Source organism: Rattus norvegicus, chromosome 2 (genome assembly GCF_021556685.1).
Source record: "Rattus norvegicus strain SHRSP/BbbUtx chromosome 2, alternate assembly SHRSP_T2T, whole genome shotgun sequence".
In the NCBI taxonomy this organism is placed as follows: domain Eukaryota; kingdom Metazoa; phylum Chordata; class Mammalia; order Rodentia; family Muridae; genus Rattus; species Rattus norvegicus.
In genome coordinates, this window is record NC_141535.1 from 57496282 (window position 1) to 57510944 (window position 14663).

Below are 14663 nucleotides of genomic sequence, written 5' to 3' on the forward strand. Positions count from 1 at the left end.
GAACGTCTAGAAAGTATACTGCCAGGATTGCATAACCAATCATGGTAAGTCATTTGTTTTGACACTATCACAAAACCGTCCTGGAATAGAACGAAGTCTTAGCACTTGAAAGCGCCAGACAGCAAAGCCTATGTTACATTAAAAACCTCTCTATAAGAGGTTTTAGAGTTAGCAAGCCCTAAATTACCATACCATCGTGGAACTAACGTAGAGTCGCAGGGCCTCCTCCCACAGGTGACCTCCTTTATTTTAGTGAGTTTTCTTCAGTATTCACAGCCATCGATCTCTCCCTCCCTCGCTTCCCATACACACAGAGAAGAGACAGCACAAGAGGCAGAGAAAAGATCAGATTTGAACAATAGCAGCTACAGAGGAATCCTCACCAGAGCAGAAAGCTGTTACCTAGAACTCTTGAGCAAGGCAAATACAGGAGGAAAGACACTAAGTTTGAGAGCAGAAGAAAATATAGCTTTTATAATTAGTTGGTGAAGTCGAGATAGTTAAGCTGTGTATTATGAATTATTAACTTTAGTTATGTAAAGGACTGCTAGTGGTGGCTTAACCAGGCCTGCAACATTTTATCATAAATGAGTTTTAAGTTAAAAGTAATTTAATTGAAAAGAAAATTACCTAAAAGCTTCAGCAAATACTAATCATCTTTAATCTCTAAAACAGTGGTTTATGTTTTCCTTTCATGAACTTTATTTTTTTCATTATCTTCCAGGGATTTTTTTTTAATGGAAACATTTAATGTTAGAAAAATTTCCAGTCTTTATCAACAGTTTATAATTTTGTATATATATATATATTGATATATATGTATATATATGTACATATATGTATAATCACACACACACACACACACACACACACACACGCATATTCTTTTTCAATCACTAGCAACCCTGTCACTCACATGGTGGCAGGAGAGACCAGATTCCTGCCAGCTGTCCTCTGACTTTGAAATGATTATATTAAACAAAATGGAGCTGATTCAGAGACACAAAGGCTGCATGTTTTCTCTCAAATGTGGAACTTCTATCTAAACTGTATGTGGGAGAGGGCAGAGGAAGGGGGTGAGAGAGGAGAGGGGGCAACCTTAGAGGTGGGGAAGGGGACGATGAAATCATGTTACGTGAAAACAGAAGGGGATCAATGGAAGGAGGGAGGGAACCATCAAGAGAAAGACAGGGGCACAGGGGATGCAGCCAGAGAAGAGAATAATTTAGACAAAAGTGTAAGGACTTATGTATAGAAACACGATCACGAAATTACCTTTCAGGCTGACTTTAATAAAAAGAAAAGAGAAGTAGAATAGAGGAGGGGAAAGAAAGTATGGGTGACAGCAGCAGAAACATGATCGAATTCCTCTGGGCACGTTCTATATACATATAATTAGTCCATGCTATCTTTTTAAAGATTTTCTATTTTTATTACCGTGGGTGTGTGTATCTGTGTGGGTGTACCATGTGTGGGTGCCTGCAGAAGCCAGAACATGGTGTTGGAACCCCTGGACCTGGAGCTATGGGCCATGAGTAGCTGTCTGATGTGATGGCCTCACACTGGAGCCTGAGGCTGAGAAGCGTGAGCTCTTACCCACTGAGCCATCTCTTCAGACCCTCAGTCTATTATAATTACTCGCTTGTCTTTCAGCTGATGAAACTAAATATTAAATATTTTCAAGGCTGTATCTGTCGTTAATATTAAATATTTTCAAAACTGCATCTGTCATTAAAAATGCATTCCCTTTCTCCTTTATAGATGGTTACGTCCTTCGGAGTTACCTGGTGGACAAGTAAGGCCGTTTTCTTCTACTACTGTGTCTGTTAACAGAATCTCATGGCTTCCTCAAGGAAAAAGTATTAATATTGCTCCCATAATACAATGAATTCGATTTCATAATAAATTGGATACATTACCTTTGTATCAATATAATAGTGCCAATAACAAAAGTGAACGTGCCAGTCTTAATTAGGAAGGAAGCCTGGCTCACTCGTGGTGAATCGTCTTACTTATATAGGCATTGAGCTGTCTGCTGAAGACACACAAAGCAAAGCCACTACCCTTCATTAATTGCTTGCATTCTGCTCACTAATTATTGTAGTATTTGAAGTGGCCTAATTAGAGCCAACCACTGCCTGTGTGTTAGGTACTGATATCACCAGTTATTATGTCATAGTTCCGCCTCTGACTGAAGCTTTTCTACACTCACACCAGGCACGGTACTCTATCATGTTGCCCTTATTGAAAGTATGCCCATGCCCCTAAAAACAAAAAAAGATAGCCATCAATGACTCTTGTATTCTTGTGAATAAGACCTTTTCACTGCCTGTCACAGCCTAGTACTTTAAGCCCCTAGACTCCTCCAAAACACTGTAAGATTCTAACTCCAAGAAACCCAGAGCTTAAGATTAACCCCACTATCAGGCTGAGTCACACAGCAATACACATTTTTGTAAAACTGACATAATGTAAGACCCAAGGATTCACAAGCCATTAACCATGAGCAACAGGACACACACGTCTGAATAGACCACACATGTTATGAGTACTGTCAGCAAGCCAGAAGAGAGCAGACAGAAACCAACTCTAACAGCGTACTGTTCTTCAGCAGCATTCAATGGTGTTACAGTGGTGGGCGCAGGACTGCTGTCCGCCCTGTTCTAAGAAAGATGCAAATGTTATGGGAAGGGTGTGTTACAGACAGCAGCGCATCTTCATCAGTGAGGGCTGCACGGTGGTTGAGAATTCTTTGAATTCACATCAGCTTTCCATTAGGCAAACCCTCCTTCCATCTCAGAGAAAGGATCTAAACAGAAGACATAGGAAGCTCACAGTATCTGCCACACTTGGCAGCCACAAGGGGCCAGATGCTGCTGCCATAATAAAGATAGGGCAGGAACGAAGAACATGTCTACACGAAGTAACACAGCTACCTCACTGCTCTGGTGCTTGGAACTGTATCCAACACAAGACTGTGCTTACATTTATAATATATTATTTTGCAGTTTAAAGATCACTCATTAGACTATACACTTTTCCAATCAAAGCTTACATCTGACTCATATTTTATAAGTCTCCCAGTGCATAACAGCTGCTCAGTGTTTGTTAATAGAATACTTCATGAAGATTCAGGGCTAAGCAAAGCCTGAAAACACAAAAATAGCCAAAATTACTGTGGTGGATGTGACCTTCACAGTAAGTAGTATACAAAATTCCATAATGGCTATATATTCCAGGATTAGTATTTAAATACTTTAAACGATATATATACATTGTAACTAGAAACACGCAGAAATGGTATATCTGTTTTCTAGGCTAAATATTATGTTTCATTTATTTAAAATTTAGAACACCTGAAATTCAAGTAAAGGTATGAGTGTAGTATTAATACCCATTAAAATTCATTGCACTTTTGGATTGAGGCCCCTGGAGGAGGGTGGTTCTTAGGGAGTTCAGATGTCCTATGCCCGTGGCAAAGCTCACAGTAGGGCACGGTCTGTGCTCTCACAGCGTGTGCTTGTCATTCTGTTTATAGAATGAGGTAGGAGTCGACAAAGCCAGGGAAGGAAGCTGCAAAGACGAATGTAAAACCTTTGTCCCCTTCCGCATCCACGCGCACAGCCTCACCTTTCACCTCTAGATGCGTCTGTTACGTGGCAACCGTATCATCGCTGTCTTCTTCTGTATGTTAATGTTGGGAAGATATTTTCTACAAAATAAAAATGGTTTTCTGTGTTTGCAGTGATGGAGAAATCTACGACGACATCGCTGATGGTAAGTCTTCTGCGGCGCCCTCCACAGGAACAGTAAAAACCGCTTGCTGGCTTAATGAGAGTCATCAGAGCTGATCGGAATTTGAGTTTCTCAAAAATTCGAAGGAAGAGAATGATTCTGGTGTCGTGGGGAGAAGGGGATCATCTTCACGCAAGATTAAGAAGTTGAAGAAAAGCAAAGCATTTTTATTATCCAGAATAAGAAACTATAAAATAGCCGTGATGGTTCAGGCTTGTAATCCCAGCACTTGGGCAGTAGAGGCAGGAAGATCAGAAGTTTAAGGGCAGCCTTAAGCACACAATAAAAACTGGGGGCCAAGCCTAGGCTACATGAAACCCTGTGTCAAAAAAGCAACAGAACAGGGGAGAGAAGGAAGAAGGAGGAAGGAATGGAGGGAAGGGAAAAGTATTTGGTAAATTTTGTATCGTAACCTGAGTTAAGATTTTGTTTTTGTTTTTGTTTTTAATCGCTGAGAAATACATTCTCATTCAGTTAATTAGGAACCTTTTAAAACTCGTAATATTCATTCTGTAGCAACTGAAACATTCAAGTAGTTAGCAATAGACTCATTTTTTACAACCTCTAGAATATGAAATTAACAAATCCTAAATGAACAAATACTGAAATAGGACAACCGTAGAGTTGGCAAATGCTGAAATGTGAGAGCAATAAACCTTTGATCAATTAACAGGTACATATTTCATAACTAATAACATGAGTAAAAGCGTCAGGTGTTTCCAAATGATGACTTAGAGCATCAATTTCAACAAAATATGCACATTCCTCATCATGTTGTGTGCCCGCCTGTGCATGCGTGTTCATGTGTGTATGTTTTGCTGAGACCAGGTTTCACTGTGTAGCTCCTGCTGGCCTGGAAGTTACTGCCTAGACCAGTCTGGCCTTGAACTCAGAGATCCGCCTGACTCTGTTTCTCAAGTGCTGGGTTAAAAGTGTGCACTGCAGGACTTGGCGCCATCCAGGTTTTTGTCGTTTTTACATCAGTTCTGAGATCAAACCTGTTTCTTCTGCTTGCATCCAAGTACTTCACAGGCTAAGTCACTCCCCAGACCTGATCCTTTAGTCTCTTGAGCTTGTGGTACTTGTTGATGTTTAACTAATCTCATTTCCAAACAGTGATGTAATGCCAGAATAACTAATCTTCCATCTCAACTGATGGGGAATAAATCTGTCTATGAATGTTGTTCAAATTGGATTACCAACGAAGGGGTCTTAGGATTACTGTTGCTGTGATAAAACACCATTACCAAAAGCCAGTATATGTCTACTATACCTCCTCATCGCTGTCCATCATCAAAGGAAGTCAGGACAAGAACAGGGCGGGAATGTGAAGGCAGAGCCCATGAAAGGTGCTGGTTACTGGCTTATTCCCAATGGCTTGTTCAATCTGCTTTCTTATAAAGCCCAGGGATGGCACCACCCACAATGGGCTGGACCCTCCCACATCAATCACTAAGAAAATGCCCTACAGGCTTTCCTGCAATCTTATAGAAGTGGTGATGACTCTAGCTTGTGTCAAATTGGCATAGAACACAGCTAGTACAGAAAATAAATCTATGGCATTTCACTTAGCATTTTTAATGTAAAATAAGCCAGTTTTACTTTTCTTTTCATCTTAATTCTGGATTGTCTTATTCAGACTTGTGACTTGAAACACTTAAGGTGTGTTGTAGACAATCTGTATTTAAAATTTTAAGGCCAGGTGTGGTAACTTAGGATATAAAGACGGGAGACTCGGGAGTTGAAAGTCCTGTTCAATGATTTATAGGGTTTGAGAGCATCTTGGGCTTCGGGAGGACCTGCCTTCAAAACCATAATAGGGGCTTAGAAGAATGGCTCAGGGGGTGAAGCTTATGTTGCAACCATAGGAACTGAGTCTGATCACTAGAACACACATGGAAATGGCAGGCAATGGCAAATGCTTGTAATCCCAGCCCTGGGGAAGTAGAGACGGGAGATCCCAGGGCTCTCTCTAACTGGTAAGATTAAGAGACCCTGTTTCAGAAAAAGTACATGGTTCCTGAGGAGGTCACTAGAGGTTGTCCTCCAGCCTCCACACTCATGTGCATATGCGCCTGCACACACACGAACAGACACACACACACACACACACACGAAAACCCATACGTGAATCAATTAAAGTTATATTTTCTTTCTTCCAGGTTGCATCTATGACAACGACTAGCACGTAGCTCTGTCCATCCCGCTGTGCCTCTGAGTGGCCAACATGAATTTTAATTGGAATGTTCTTGGGTGTTATAGGAAAAGAAATGAATGTACAAAATGAAATTTCAATCTCTTTATAAAGTTTTGAAGTTTTAAACTTGGAAAATGCCAGGAAATCAGTAATGAGATATAAGAGATATTGAAAATCTTTTCTTTAATCCTTGTTGTTGTTGTTGATGATGATGTTGTTGTTGTTGTTATCCAGGGTTCCTTATTGTGTAGTTTAGGCCATCTTCCTGCCTCAGCCTCAGCCACTGAGACAACCAACTTGTGCAACCACACTGGCTTAAGGATCTCATTTTGCTTCAACTATGCACTTTGCCTAGACCACCAGTAGGGAATCTTCTCTGCTGCACGCTCTTTAAGGAAAGAAAGAAAAGAAGAACACAAAGAAGGACTTTTGAATCCCACAAGAAGACAGCCTTCACTTGTCATCATCCCCTCAGATTACCTACCCCACCAAAGACAGCGCTAACTCCTCGAGGGCCTGAGAGAGTAGAGCGACGGTGGAACATTTCTATCATTTGGCTCCTCTTTGTTCACTGAGAAATCATACGTTAATTATTTGATAAGCGTGCTTTACGCTCTGCATGCACGTCTAAGATTAACCTGCACACAGGAGTCTAAAGTCTTATTCTTGTGGATCCGCACACACATCGTTGAATTCTGTGTCCTGTTTAAATACCACCCTTAACTAGAGAAATGGAGGAGGCTATCTGACAATTAAGAACACTGCGAGAAAGAACCCTGAAACTCACTCTCCTTTTAGGTGCTGGTGATGCTTTACTGTGAAGTCTCTTGGAAGGGGTTTTGTGTTTTGCTGTCAGTTGCTTCTGCAGAACTTCATGATGTTTATAAACCCTTTACCAGAAAGTTGTTGAGCAGAAGAAACACAAGGCAATAAATCCCAATGGCCTGGGTGCTCCCCACTGAGACCTATTCCTCACCACCTTTTCCAGCCAAATAGCACTGGCTTTTGTCTGCTAAGAACACTACCCACCATGATCCAAAACAGAGCACTCCAGCATCCAAGACGGTAACGGCTGAGGTAATGCTTTTTGAAATTACTGAATCCTGACAACCTTGGTTCTATTACTGACCATGCTAAACCTTGGCAATATTCATTATTCTCCCAGTGTTCTTGTAAGTTTGTCCCAGCACTTTTCCTACTACCAACTTCAAGCTTTTACAGTCCCTCAGTCTCAGATGTACACCTCAGAAGTTCTTTCTTTTTTCTATTTGAAATCATTGATTAAATAACGATGGATACATTATATATGTATCAATTTACATTTTATATGTATCAATTTGCATGTATGTATGCAATTTACATTACATATGTAAATTCCAAAGTTCCATCGGAGTTTCTGGATTAATTTTTTTTTTAAGTAAAAATTGTATGGGATAGAGAAATAACTGAGTTGGTAAAAGTGTTTGCAGGCAAGCTTGAAAACGGAATTCTGTCCACAAATCCCAGATGAACACGGTATGTGGAGATGTGTGCTTGCAATTTCAATGCTGGAGGGGCAGAGATGGAAGGTTCCTGTGGCTCAGTGGACACCCTGTATAGCCTAATTGGTGAGTCCCACACCAATGACAGACTTGTGTCATTGATGAACAGCAACTGAGGAACAACAGCTATGGTGTCCTTCGGACCCTATACATATCTATATCCTCTCACATAGGAACATGTGCATACAGATTGAAAAATCTGTGAAATAGCACAAAGCCTTCAAATGGTTAGGGTTTTATTAAGTTTTTTGTTTTGTTTTTTATTTTGTTTTGGGTTTGCTTGTTTGTTTTTGTGGGTATTTTTTGTTTTTTGCTTTTTGGAGTTTTTTGTTTTGTTTTATTTTGTTGTTGGTTTTTTGTTTTGTTTTGTTTTGTTTTAACAGGATTTCCCTGGCTGTTCTGGAACTCGATCTGTAGGCCAGGCTGGCCTTGAATTCACAGAGATCTACCTGCCTCTCCCTCCCAAGTGCTAAGACCAAAGGCATGCTGCTACCTAGTCAAGTGTTTTTGAAACAGCAGTGCCTACAGCTAAACATATAGCATGCAGGCTGAGTCTCCAGGGTTGGGAATTACTTATCTCGACTAGCCTCCGATCAGGAAGTAGTCTAGTGGTATTAGCCATCAAGTATCCTTGTGATAAACTCTCTTTATCACTAGATAAAAATTACCTGGCTCAAAGTGGTTGTTCGGTAACTTTGCCGTCAAAGATAAATTATATGCTAACCTGCATTTCCAGTAATTCTCCCTGATTAAGAGTAGCACAATTCAATGCAAATGGAAGCTTTTTAAAATCCCAAATTAGATCAAGAGAATATTTCAGCTTTGATTTATAGTCAAAGAAATGGATAGGCACCTATGAGAGATTTGTGTAGTAATTATTTAATATATATTTGAAGTGTTAATTTTAATATACTAAATGTGATCTTTGTTACAGATTGTGTGTGGAATTTTGTCGTGTGAGAAGAGCTGCCAATAAAATACCTTTTCAGCACGTGACCCTGTCTTGTGTTTCCTCTACCCATCAAGGACATTGGCTTTCCTCTCCCTTAGCTCATGCTGTATCTACAGGAGAGGCCTGCATCACCCTCCCTGTGTCTCATTCAGCTTCCTATTCATAACCAAACTCTCCCCCTGTGCCTCTTGATTCGGTTCTTTCTATTTTGTCTTAGAAATAGCTAAGTACAGCTCTCTTCAACTCCCCGCCACCAAAACTTCACCCACATTCAGACCATTCAGAGTGTAAAACACCGAATTGAAAGCCATAACCGAGGTCCCCTATTTCCCCCAACTTCTCTCCGAGCTTCTTCCCACACAATCCATGCTCTTCATTCTCCTTCTACCTCCTCTATCCCGCCCCTCCCTCTCTCCCTCTTCCTCCTCTTCTGCCAAGGCTCTCTTTTCTCCCTCCTTTCTTCCCTTCCTTCCTTCCTCTCTATCTTTAACTTGCTTTGAGTGGCTTTTCTATGTATGTTGAATGTATACTAAAACATTTCTCAGCTGTGAGAAAACCTAACATTTTAACCCGAACACAAATACCTCTTCACCTACAATCCAATTCCTTTCTCATTCCATTGGCTGAAAATGGCTGAAGTCCATATGCCAGCTGTACAACAGCCTCAGATTCCTCCAGTTGTGTGGAATTGGATGAACGAGAGGCTCCCACTACAGTCAGTACTCTGGGAAGCATCACCAGTCTTGTACGGAGATTAGGAAGGATACCTACAGGTTGTCCTAACCAACAACTGAGGATACCAAGGGTAGAAGGCTATGTACAGACTGTTCCCGGAGCAGGTTCAGTTGAGGCCTCCCCAGGGGACTTACTAACCCCTCGCCAGAGTCCCAACCATTTTATCTCCCAACTTCACTGGGGCAGGCATGCACTTCAGACAGCCACTGGGCTCCTCCACCTTTCCTAGTTGACTCTCTTTCCCGCACCTGTTTCTCCCTGTCCCCCATTTTCAGCTCATCTTGCTGTCATTCTTCCAGGGAAACCAGAGCAAGCACAGTACAGCTTGAACCATTATTAAAGCCTGTATCTGCACCCTGGGATAATCTGAACCAAATGTGGGGAGAGTAATTTTGGAAATCCTTTGTAAGTAACCCTAAATATGAATTTGGAACAGGAGTTTGAGAATTCTTTCTCTTGAGAGTTCATCCTTTCTCAAGTTCTCAAGATACACTCAGTCTCCAGACTGCTCCAACTTGGTTTCAGCTACTGTCACTTTTTTTTTTTTATTAACTTGAGTATTTCTTATATACATTTCGAGTGTTATTCCCTTTCCCGGTTTCCGGGCAAACATCCCCCTCCCCCCTCCCCTTCTTTATAGGCGTTCCCCTCCCCATCCTCCCCCCCTTGCCGCCCACCCCCAACAGTCTAGTTCACTGGGGGTTCAGTCTTAGCAGGACCCAGGGCTTCCCCTTCCACTGGTGCTCTTACTAGGATATTCATTGCTACCTATGAGGTCAGAGTCCAGGGTCAGTCCATGTATAGTCTTTAGGTAGTGGCTTAGTCCCTGGAAGCTCTGGTTGCTTGGCATTGTTGTACCTATGGGGTCTCGAGCCCCTTCAAGCTCTTCCAGTTCTTTCTCTGATTCCTTCAACGGGGGTCCTATTCTCAGTTCAGTGGTTTGCTGCTGGCATTCGCCTCTGTATTTGCTGTATTCTGGCTGTGTCTCTCAGGAGAGATCTACATCCGACTCCTGTCGGTCTGCACTTCTTTGCTTCATCCATCTTGTCTAATTGGGTGGCTGTATATGTATGGGCCACATGTGGGGCAGGCTCTGAATGGGTGTTCCTTCTGTGTCTGTTTTAATCTTTGCCTCTCTATTCCCTGCCAAGGGTATTCTTGTTCCCCTTTTAAAGAAGGAGTGAAGCATTCACATTTTGATCATCTGTCTTGAGTTTCATTTGTTCTAGGCATCTAGAGTAATTCAAGCATTTGGGCTAGTAGCCACTTATCAATGAGTGCATACCATGTGTGTTTTTCTGTGATTGGGTTACCTCACTCAGGATGATATTTTCCAGTTCCGACCATTTGCCTACGAATTTCATAAAGTCATTGTTTTTGATAGCTGAGTAATATTCCATTGTGTAGATGTACCACATTTTCTGTATCCATTCCTCTGTTGAAGGGCATCTGGGTTCTTTCCAGCTTCTGGCTATTATAAATAAGGCTGCGATGAACATAGTGGAGCAAGTGTCTTTTTTATATGTTGGGGCATTCTTTGGGTATATGCCCAAGAGAGGTATAGCTGGATCCTCAGGCAGTTCAATGTCCAATTTTCTGAGGAACCTCCAGACTGATTTCCAGAATGGTTGTACCAGTCTGCAATCCCACCAACAATGGAGGAGTGTTCCTCTTTCTCTACATCCTCGCCAGCATCTGCTGTCACCTGAGTTTTTGATCTTAGCCATTCTCACTGGTGTGAGGTGAAATCTCAGGGTTGTTTTGATTTGCATTTCCCTTATGACTAAAGATGTTGAACATTTCTTTAGGTGTTTCTCAGCCATTCGGCATTCCTCAGCTGTGAATTCTTTGTTTAGCTCTGAACCCCATTTTTTAATAGGGTTATTTGTTTCCCTGCGGTCTAACTTCTTGAGTTCTTTGTATATTTTGGATATAAGGCCTCTATCTGTTGTAGGATTGGTAAAGATCTTTTCCCAATCTGTTGGTTGCCATTTTGTCCTAACCACAGTGTCCTTTGCCTTACAGAAGCTTTGCAGTTTTATGAGATCCCATTTGTCGATTCTTGATCTTAGAGCATAAGCCATGGGTATTTTGTTCAGGAAATTTTTTCCACTGCCCATGTGTTCCAGATGCTTCCCTAGTTTTTCTTCTATTAGTTTGAGTGTATCTGGTTTGATGTGGAGGTCCTTGATCCACTTGGACTTAAGCTTTGTACAGGGTGATAAGCATGGATCGATCTGCATTCTTCTACATGTTGACCTCCAGTTGAACCAGCACCATTTGCTGAAAATGCTGTCTTTTTTCCATTTGATGGTTTTGTCTCCTTTGTCAAAAATCAAGTGCCCATAGGTGTGTGGGTTCATTTCTGGGTCTTCAATTCTGTTCCATTGGTCTATCTGTCTGTCTCTGTACCAATACCATGCAGTTTTTATCACTATTGCTCTGTAATACTGCTTGAGTTCAGGGATAGTGATTCCCCCTGAAGTCCTTTTATTGCTGAGGATAGTTTTAGCTATCCTGGGTTTTTTGTTATTCCAGATGAATTTGCAAATTGTTCTGTCTAACTCTTTGAAGAATTGGATTGGTATTTTGATGGGGATTGCATTGAATCTGTAGATCGCTTTTGGTAAAATGGCCATTTTTACTATATTAATCCTGCCAATCCATGAGCATGGGAGATCTTTCCATCTTCTGAAGACTTCTTCAATTTCTTTCTTCAGAGTCTTGAAGTTCTTATTGTACAGATCTTTTACTTGCTTGGTTAAAGTCACACCGAGGTACTTTATATTATTTGGGTCTATTATGAAGGGTGTCGTTTCCCTAATTTCTTTCTCGGCCTGTTTCTCTTTTGTGTAGAGGAAGGCTACTGATTTATTTGAGTTAATTTTATACCCAGCCACTTTGCTGAAGTTGTTTATCAGCTTTAGTAGTTCTCTGGTGGAACTTTTGGGATCACTTAAATATACTATCATGTCATCTGCAAATAGTGATATTTTGACTTCTTCTTTTCCGATCTGTATCCCCTTGATCTCCTTTTGTTGTCTGATTGCTCTGGCTAGAACTTCAAGAACTATATTGAATAAGTAGGGAGAGAGTGGGCAGCCTTGTCTAGTCCCTGATTTTAGTGGGATTGCTTCAAGTTTCTCTCCATTTAGTTTAATGTTAGCAACTGGTTTGCTGTATATGGCTTTTACTATGTTTAGGTATGGGCCTTGAATTCCTATTCTTTCCAGGACTTTTATCATGAAGGGGTGTTGAATTTTGTCAAATGCTTTCTCAGCATCTAATGAAATAATCATGTGGTTTTGTTCTTTCAGTTTGTTTATATAATGGACCACGTTGATGGTTTTCCATATATTAAACCATCCCTGCATGCCAGGGATGAAGCCTACTTGATCATGGTGGATGATTGTTTTGGTGTGCTCTTGGATTCGGTTTGCCAGAATTTTATTGAGTATTTTTGTGTCGATATTCATAAGGGAAATTGGTCTGCAGTTCTATTTCTTTTTTGGGTTTTTGTGTGGTTTAGGTATAAGAGTAATTGTGGCTTCATAGAAGGGATTTGGTAGGGCTCCATCTGTTTCAATTTTGTGGAATATAGTGGATAATATTGGTATGAGGTCTTCTATAAAGTTCTGATAGAATTCTGTACTAAACCCGTCTGGACCTGGGCTCTTTTTGGTTGGGAGACCTTTAATGACTGCTTCTACTTCCTTAGGAGTTATGGGGTTGTTTAACTGGTTTATCTGTTCCTGATTTAACTTTGGTACCTGGTATCTGTCTAGGAAATTGTCCATTTCCTGCAGATTTTCAAGTTTTGTTGAATATAGGCTTTTGTAGTAAGATCTGATGATTTTTTTAATTTCCTCTGAATCTGTAGTTATGTCTCCCTTTTCATTTCTGATTTTGTTAATTTGGACACACTCTCTGTGTCCTCTCGTTAGTCTGGCTAAGGGTTTAATCTATCTTGTTGATTTTCTCAAAGAACCAACTTTTGGTTCTGTTGATTCTTTCTATGGTCCTTTTTGTTTCTACTTGGTTGATTTCAGCTCTGAGTTTGATTATTTCCTGCCTTCTACTCCTCCTGGGTGTATTTGCTTCTTTTCGTTCTAGAGATTTTAGGTGTGCTGTCAAGCTGCTGACATATGCTCTTTCCTGTTTCTTTCTGCAGGCACTCAGCGCTATGAGTTTTCCTCTTAGCACAGCTTTCATTGTGTCCCATAAGTTTGGGTATGTTGTACCTTCATTTTCATTAAATTCTAAAAAGTCTTTAATTTCTTTCTTTATTTCTTCCTTGACCAGGTTATCATTGAGTAGAGCATTGTTCAATTTCCACGTATATGTGGGCATTCTTCCCTTATTGTTATTGAAGACCAGTTTTAGGCCGTGGTGGTCCGATAGCACGCATGGGATTATTTCTATCTTTCTGTACTTGTTGAGGCCCATTTTTTGACCGATTATATGGTCAATTTTGGAGAAAGTACCATGAGGAGCTGAGAAGAAGTTATATCCTTTTGCTTTAGGGTAGAATGTTCTATAAATATCTGTTAAGTCCATTTGGCTCATGACTTCTCTTAGTCTGTCTACGTCTCTGTTTAATTTCTGTTTCCATGATCTGTCCATTGATGACAGTGGGGTATTGAAGTCTCCTACTATTATTGTATGAGGTGCAATGTGTGTTTTGAACTTTAGTAAGGTTTCTTTTACGTATGTAGGTGCCCTTGTATTTGGGGCATAGATATTTAGGATTGAGAGTTCATCTTGGTGGATTTTTCCTTCGATGAATATGAAGTGTCCTTCCTTATCTTTTTTGATGAATTTTAGTTGAAAATTGATTTTATTTGATATTAGAATGGCTACACCAGCTTGCTTCTTCTGACCATTTGCTTGGAAAGTTGTTTTCCAGCCTTTCACTCTGAGGTAGTGTCTGTCTTTGTCTCTGAGGTGTGTTTCCTGTAGGCAGCAGAATGCAGGGTCCTCGTTGCATATCCAGTTTGTTATTTTATGTCTTTTTATTGGGGAGTTGAGGCCATTGATATTGAGAGATATTAAGGAATAGTGATTATTGCTTCCTGTTATATTCATATTTGGATGTGAGGTTATGTTTGTGTGCTTTTCTTCTCTTTGTTTTGTTGCCAAGACAATTAGTTTCTTGCTTCTTCTAGGGTATAGCTTGCCTCCTTATGTTGGGCTTTACCATTTATTATCCTTTGTAGTGCTGGATCTGTAGAAAGATATTGTGTAAATTTGGTTTTGTCATGGAATATCTTGGTTTCTCCATCAATGTTAATTGAGAGTTTTGCTGGATACAGTAACCTGGGCTGGCATTTGTGTTCTCTTAGGGTCTGTATGACATCTGTCCAGGATCTTCTGGCTTTCATAGTTTCTGGAGAAAAGTCTGGTGTAATTCTGATAGGTCTGCCTTTATATGTTACTTGACCTT

The 14663-nt window shown here is 40.6% G+C and overlaps 1 protein-coding gene across 42 annotated transcripts in view; it reads left to right on the forward strand.

The window, feature by feature from the left end:
* The window catches only part of Fyb1 (FYN binding protein 1), a 149865-nt gene extending 141336 nt beyond the window's left edge, over positions 1-8529 (forward strand). For 15 of the 42 annotated variants that reach the window (XR_015667183.1, XR_015667184.1, XR_015667172.1 and 12 more), the window contains 3 exons: positions 1762-1795; positions 3746-3777; positions 5958-8529. Coding sequence is in view for 12 of the 42 variants with exons in the window: in XM_087630184.1 (XP_087486310.1) it covers positions 1762-1795; positions 3746-3777; positions 5958-5980 (89 nt within the window). In the remaining 30 variants the exon portion in view is untranslated. 42 annotated transcript variants of the gene reach the window in all.
* The last annotated feature ends 6134 nt before the right edge of the window (positions 8530-14663 follow it).